The sequence below is a fragment of the Anomaloglossus baeobatrachus genome, chromosome 7 (assembly GCF_048569485.1).
Source record: "Anomaloglossus baeobatrachus isolate aAnoBae1 chromosome 7, aAnoBae1.hap1, whole genome shotgun sequence".
Lineage (NCBI taxonomy): Eukaryota > Metazoa > Chordata > Amphibia > Anura > Aromobatidae > Anomaloglossus > Anomaloglossus baeobatrachus.
The window spans coordinates 225,605,906-225,613,573 of NC_134359.1; the positions used below are offsets into that span (position 1 = coordinate 225,605,906).

General features: G+C 41.8%; 1 protein-coding gene across 1 annotated transcript; it reads right to left on the reverse strand.

Annotated features, from left to right (window-relative positions):
* Window positions 1-684: 684 nt before the first annotated feature.
* SOCS1 (suppressor of cytokine signaling 1) lies at window positions 685-7,199 on the reverse strand. Its single transcript, XM_075319108.1, has 2 exons — window positions 6,962-7,199; window positions 685-1,683 (listed from the first exon to the last, which is right to left on the reverse strand). The coding sequence occupies exon 2, from the start codon at window positions 1,603-1,605 to the stop codon at window positions 970-972; it is 636 nt and encodes a 211-aa protein (XP_075175223.1). The 5' UTR covers window positions 1,606-1,683; window positions 6,962-7,199; the 3' UTR covers window positions 685-969.
* Window positions 7,200-7,668: the final 469 nt, after the last annotated feature.

The following is a 7,668-nucleotide window of genomic DNA, read 5'->3' on the forward strand; positions in this document are numbered from 1 at the left end:
AAAGAATAGGGCAACAAACTGGGGTGCCATGAAGCCAACCTTGATCATGATATTTAGGTACATGGATAGGGCAACAAACTGGGGTGCCATAAAGCTACCCTTGATCATAATATTTAGGTACTAGGATAGGGCAACAAACTGGGGTGCCATGAAGTCACCCTTGATCATGAAATTTTGGTACAAGGATAGGGCAACAAACTGGGGTGCCATGAAGCCACACTTGATCATGATATTTAGGTAAAAGAATAGGGTAACAAACTGGGGTGCCATGAAGCCAACCTTGATCATGATATTTTGGTACAAAGATAGGGCAACAAACTGGGGTGCCATGAAGCCAACCTTGATCATATTTAGGTACAAGGATAGGGCAACAAACTGAATCAATTTCCCCAGGTGAAGGAAAGTCGAAAAATATTAGAACGCGTGCAAACAAAAAACAGCTAAATTTGTCTCGTTTTCTTACGTAACATAACCCAATTGCCAAATTCAATTCTGCAACATTTGTATGGAAAATATAATATAGCCCAATATTGCTAAGTCAACAATATTATAATATGACGAAATGTATAATTGCTGAGGAAGGTGGACCTAACTCTTTTTTTCAACCTTTGTAGCTTTACATATAACAAAGTATATCCTATACACAAAGCGCTAATGAAATAACCAGATACAAGTGAAGCTGTATTGAAATATTTTATAATAAAATTTATTACTTTTAAAGTGTAATAAAATAAAGTATCTGCACAGCAGAAAAAGCAATTCCGAAAGGGGGCGACCCCTTTTAGTTTGTGCAAATAATCTGTTTTTGTAAACATTAAAAGGCGAGTGTTCAAGTTTCATCCCAAAATACAGTTAAATTGCTACAAAAATAAACTTGACCACCATTAAATAAGATATTAAAAAATAACCCCGGGAAGCTGAATGTGTAACACGAGTCCTTCTTGTGTGAATGGTTAATGCCCTGTGTTGCTAGATTTGAAATGGGAAAGACTTTAAATAGTCCTTTAAGACTCGATTGACGGGTATGGCGTCCAGGTTCTGTCTCCCGAACGTTGCCAGTATGCTTTTTCGGCACAGTTCTTGTAGTGGTCTTAATCTGACCTTCCTTAGAGGAGCAACAAGCATCTTTTTAGGAGATAATATATAATGTTCCAATAACTGGAAAAGGCAATTGAATGACTCTTTGCTGCCATCTAGACTGAACCTCCCAGCCTGAAAGTGAATCCTGATGCTGATGGGTCCGGTACCTGTTTTAACACTGATGGCAAAAAAACAATTCTTCTGTCTACTGTCCCTGATGAGGAAAGTGCCCACTGGCTCCAATCTTAGTTTCTCATGGGCCACATTAACCGTCATAGGTCCCCAGTAAAATCCACAAGTATCCAGCATACTGCTGGTCTTGGTGATGACAGTAAAATCCGACTGTGAGCGGAAAGTCCGAAAGTGTGTGTCACTGAGCTGCGATGTGGGGATGGGACGTCCTGGGCTGTGGTGAATGGCTCTGGCAGGCTGGAGCTGGGAACGATCAGAGTGAGATGCATCCAGGTGCTGAGGTCTTCTGTCTGAAACGGCATTATCTGCTTCCACCTTGCTGTGTGCTACCATCCTATAGACTTGACCAACTTATGTGGTCTTCCATAGCGTCCCTCCTAGTGGCAGTTCTGCACGTCCGTTGTCGTTTTTCTGAAAAGCCAAAAGAAATATGGTTGATACTCCATACAAAAAAGCAAACAAAGCATAGTTTAACATATTAGCATTCATCAGAAGTAGTCCATACTGGAGACCTAGTCATCTACTCAACATGTCTAAGATGTTAGCGTATTCATCAGAAGTAGTCCATACTGGAGGTCTAGTCATCTACTCAACATGTCTTCCTCATAATGTAAGATGTTAGCGTATTCATCAGAAGTAGTCCATACTGGAGGTCCAGTCATCTACTCAACATGTCTTCCTCATAATGTAAGATGTTAGTGCATTCATCAGAAGTAGTCCATACTGGAGACCTAGTCATCTACTCAACATGTCTTCCTCATAATGTAGAATGTTAGCGTATTCATCAGAAGTAGTCCATACTGGAGACCTAGTCATCTACTCAACATGTCTTCCTCACAATGTAAGATGTTAGAGTATTCATCAGAAGTAGTCCATACTGGAGACCTAGTCATCTACTCAACATGTCCTCCATCAGACTAACTCAGTAACAATATCTATCTATTTATCTATCTATCTATCTATCTATCCATCCACCAATCCATCCATCCATCCACAGTTGACAATCTAAAATATGCCTCTGGAGTGAACACCGTGACTACTGTACCTCCTTGCGATCCTGAGTGCCACCACAAAGCTTCTCAAACCTGCATTTCCCATCATAGACTCATCATAAAAGGCTGCTTTCTATTTTTACTCTGCTTGCCGTAAATGACGAGTTCTTGGTAAAGCCAAACGCCGAGAGCACACAATGCGAGCCTCTGCTACCCCTCTTTCCTGTTACTCAGCCTGTACAGTCTACGACTTAGAAAATGGTCGGCACTAAATTGCTTCCTACCAAATAATATGTTTTAAAGTCCTCTCCACACACAGCACGGTTCAATAAATCTTTGTTGATTGACTTGACCTTATCTCTGCTTGGGATTTTAGAATTCAGCTCTTTCTGGTAGAAGTAGTATCCACTTATTGACTGCTTCAGTAAATGGTTGAGAAGCAAGCAGGCATTCTCAGAAAACAATTCCCCACAGCCATTTTTTACAGCTACTCTAGCGCACAGGCATTGATTTAAAAACAAGCATTTAGGCTGATTGCTGCTTCCCTGAATGGTCAGCGGCAGCTCTGGATGTCTATTGGATGTCAAACCCTCCTCTGCTACTTAACCCTTAAGACTATATTTATATATTGCAAATAGAGTCACCCTACCTAAAACAAAATGCACTCCTGCAATTTCTAAAATTGCATTTCACTGCAAGCAGATGTAGCAGAGCTGTGAGTATCATTCATCTCATTCTATGAATTAGTGATGAATAGTAACAATGCAGAAGCTATACCTGGGGTGCTGTATAATACAGGTAACACAATAGGGGGGCACCACTGGAGCTACAATGGCTTGTGGCAATCAACACTGACATTTGTGGGACATGTGCCCCCTAGTGGTAGGTGCTAGAATGCCAGTGTAACTATGAGCTGGGGCAAAGCTTATCCCTGAAATCTACCACCACTGTATTCATCTGCTGCCCCATCTATCTACTACAACAGCATTTATAGTAATTTAAGGATTCGGTGTCTGTAGACTGAACCAATAATGAATCATATAACAACAACATAAACAGCAAAATAAAAATAAGAATGTTATCTAAAAAAACAATCTTTACAAAATAATAATACCAAAATATTATTATTAGCAATATTATATATATATATAAATATATTAATAATAATAATGATAATAGTATATCTATACTAGTATATATATACACTAATATATATATATACACACACATAAAAATAATCTACACATAATTATATATATATATAAATAATAAATATTATATTATAATATTATATTAAATATTAATAATAGCCCCAACATATTAATATTAGCAATGATATATATGAATATATATTTGTGTGTGTGTGTATATATATATATATATATATATATATATATACATATATATATATATATATATAAGCAATACAATACAATAATGCTCATATATGTATATATATAATAACCTACAAATCGTATTACTAATAATCAAATATAATAATAAAATAATAAATATATTAAAATAATAATCCTAAATAAATATATATATATATATATATATAAAAAAAATAAAACCCTATATAATAATAATAATATATTTAAGTATGAATAACAACAACAATATTAATAAACTAAAGAGCTGGCACAATGCAACACAGCATATCTGTCCTGGGGATACCCATGCAGGTTGCTATGTTTCGCTGCTCCATCTGGGCACATCTGCACTATGTGTACTTAGGTGACCCTATGTTGGCTGAGGCACAGGTTACAGATGGGTAGGTACTGTTAGCAATCTTGGCAGGATACACAACATTTCAGAGCAGAGGGCCTATATTGGGTTTCCAGTGAATTGTTAGACATCTCATCATTCATGCTAGGCATGTGTACAGAATTGCTCAATATTTTTACAGATCACATTTCCATATCATAAGAGAATTTTGTAATATTCCAAAACTTGCAGCCCGGACGAGCTGAGAGCTCATGTGTCAGATACATAAAGCAGCGCAGATATAATTGCTAATCCTTCATAATTGTAGCAGCCTTGAAGGGGAGAACAGATTACTACTAAACCTTGCACTGTTCCTTCACAGATCTGCAGAGTGAATTTATGGTACAAAGCCTCAGGCACCCCTGCTCAGCAGGCAGACGCCCCTCAATCCTGTTTTTCCAGTATTTCGGTTCAGGAACATAAGAATATGATTTGATGAAATAGCTATGGAAATAATAGCACTGTTCTTCGGATTATAAAGCCCAGCAGTAGTGATTTCCATGTTCTCCAGCCATTTCTGCTGCAGTAAGTCACCACTGAGCATAGTGAATCTAGCTAAAACTGCAGGACCCCCAGACCAGTCTAGGATGCATCTACCTGAGACAGGAGGACCCCCAAACCAATGGAAGATGTATACCTAAGTCACATCAGGACAAACAAGACCAGTGCAGCATGCGTCTACCTGAGACACAGCAGGACCCCCAGACCAGTGCAAGATGTATCTAAGTCACATCAGAACCCCCAGACCAGTGCCGCATGCCTCTACCTAAGACAGCAGGACCCCCAAGCCAGTGCAAGATACCTAAGTCACATCAGGACCCCCAGACCGTTGCAGGATGCATCTACCTGAGACACAGCAGGACCCCCAGACCAGTGCAGCATGCATCTACCAGGACCCTCAGACCAGTGCAGCATGCATCTACTAGGACCCTCAGACCAGTGCAGCATGCATCTACCAGGACCCTCAGACCAATGCAGGATGCATCTACCTAAGACACAGCAGGACCCCCAGACCAGTGCAGAATACATCTACCTAAGACACAGCAGGACCCCCAGACCAGTGCAGGATGCATCTACCTAAGACACAGCAGGACCCCCAGACCAGTGCAGGATGCATCTACCTAAGACACAGCAGGACCCCCAGACCAGTGCAGGATGCATCTACCTAAGACACAGCAGGACCCCCAGACCAGTGCAGCATGTATCTACCTAAGACACAGCAAGACCCCCAGACCAGTGCAGGATGCATCTACCTAAGACACAGCAGGACCCCCAGACCAGTGCAGCATGTATCTACCTAAGACACATCAGGACCCCCAGACCGTTGCAGGATGCATCTACCTGAGACACAGCAGGACCCCCAGACCAGTGCAGCATGTATCTACCTAAGACACAGCAGGACCCCCAGACCAGTGCAGCATGTATCTACCTAAGACACAGCAGGACCCCCAGACCAGTGCAGCATGTATCTACCTAAGACACAGCAGGACCCCCAGACCAGTGCAGCATGTATCTACCTAAGACACATCAGGACCCCCAGACCGTTGCAGGATGCATCTACCTGAGACACAGCAGGACCCTCAGACCAGTGCAGCATGCATCTACCAGGACCCTCAGACCAGTGCAGCATGCATCTACTAGGACCCTCAGACCAGTGCAGCATGCATCTACCAGGACCCTCAGACCAATGCAGGATGCATCTACCTAAGACACAGCAGGACCCTCAGACCAGTGCAGAATACATCTACCTAAGACACAGCAGGACCCCCAGACCAGTGCAGGATGCATCTACCTAAGACACAGCAGGACCCCCAGACCAGTGCAGGATGCATCTACCTAAGACACAGCAGGACCCCCAGACCAGTGCAGGATGCATCTACCTAAGACACAGCAGGACCCCCAGACCAGTGCAGCATGTATCTACCTAAGACACAGCAGGACCCCCAGACCAGTGCAGCATGTATCTACCTAAGACACAGCAGGACCCCCAGACCAGTGCAGGATGCATCTACCTAAGACACAGCAGGACCCCCAGACCAGTGCAGCATGTATCTACCTAAGACACAGCAGGACCCCCAGACCAGTGCAGGATGCATCTACCTAAGACACAGCAGGACCCCCAGACCAGTGCAGCATGTATCTACCTAAGACACAGCAGGACCCCCAGACCAGTGCAGGATGCTATACTGGACAGTCTGAGCATATTCTCAAAAAGAAAACGGATGTGGCCGAGCCGAATTTGTGACTTAACCCTAAATGTTGGGTGTCATCACATAGAACAAATGACAAGCTCAGCTCTGCTGATGTTCCTATGTGCTGGCGCTGTAATAAAAAGCAGCTGTTGCAGTGAAATATCGCTCTGACTCCAGCAAGGCTTCACCCTTGGCTGTAATAAATGCATAAAGGCATATTTCTAGGGAGGACTGAGTCATCTGGAAATGATTATCCTTACACAAGGCTTCCATATAACTATATTCTTGAGGGGGGAGCCATATGTACATGGAGCCTATGTCCCCAATGTCTGGGCTTCCTCCTGGCTCTGATTTCCTGCCATGCTCCATACACACATATACATTAATAGACTTCCTAGGAAATGAGTGAGTGTGGACGAGCCATCATTGTGCCAAAAATGTCCCAGCCATCGAATCATAACAATGGTGACAATAATAATAGAAAATAGTAAATGTATTACAAAGGAGAATAAAATGCATCAAATCAAAATGCAGTCAGATGTAGCAGAGCTGAGTTTGTTATGAGGGCTCTTGCAGTAAACGTACAAAATCCAATGATAGGTTAAACGACAAAGATAGCTCTGCTACATCTATACGCCAACGTCTCATTATGTATATATGATGTGTCCATTATGTATAGGGTGAATGACACTACAGACAGTGCTATAGATCCTCTGCTAAGTGTAAGGAGGCCCTTACCTGATATATGTGTCACAGCAGACAATCCACAACACACAAATCCCCCACTGTGTGTGCAGGGTACAGGGAGATCACCACTATAATCCACAAGCACTGGGACAGAAATCCTTGGGAGACCAGTGGTGATATAAACCATAATCTCCTGCACAGGGCACCAGCTGTCTGGCTGCAGAGTGTAATGCTTGGAGGAGCAGTGGCTGCTGCACTCTGTGCTGTCAGTGCCTGTGTGACTCCCTTGTGTGACTCTTTTGTACAGAGCTTTGCCTCCTCCCTGTTCCTCCCCTCTTCTTACTAGAACACGTCAATGAATACTTTCGCTTTCTATTCCAGAAGCAAATTCTAGGAAAGAGAAGTCTTCTCTGGAACCGAACAAAGGATACGGACAAAACTAAGGATAACAAAACAAAGGATGCAAACAAAACAAAAGATAAGAAAACAAAGGATAACAAAACAAGGTATAGGAATAAAACAAAGGATAATCAAACAAAGGATAATAAAACGAAGGATAACAAAACAAAGGATAAGAAAACGAAGGATAACAAAACAAAGGATAACAAAACAAGGTATAGGAATAAAACAAAGGATAATCAAACAAAGGATAATAAAACGAAGGATAACAAAACAAAGGATAAGAAAACGAAGGATAACAAAACAAAGGATAACAAAACAAAGGATAATAAAACAAAGGATGCAAACAAAACAAAGGT

Bases quoted from the DNA above. Each gene is read 5' to 3' on its own strand.
- SOCS1 (XM_075319108.1), bottom strand. From the start codon at position 1,605: ATGGTAGCACACAGCAAGGTGGAAGCAGATAATGCCGTTTCAGACAGA.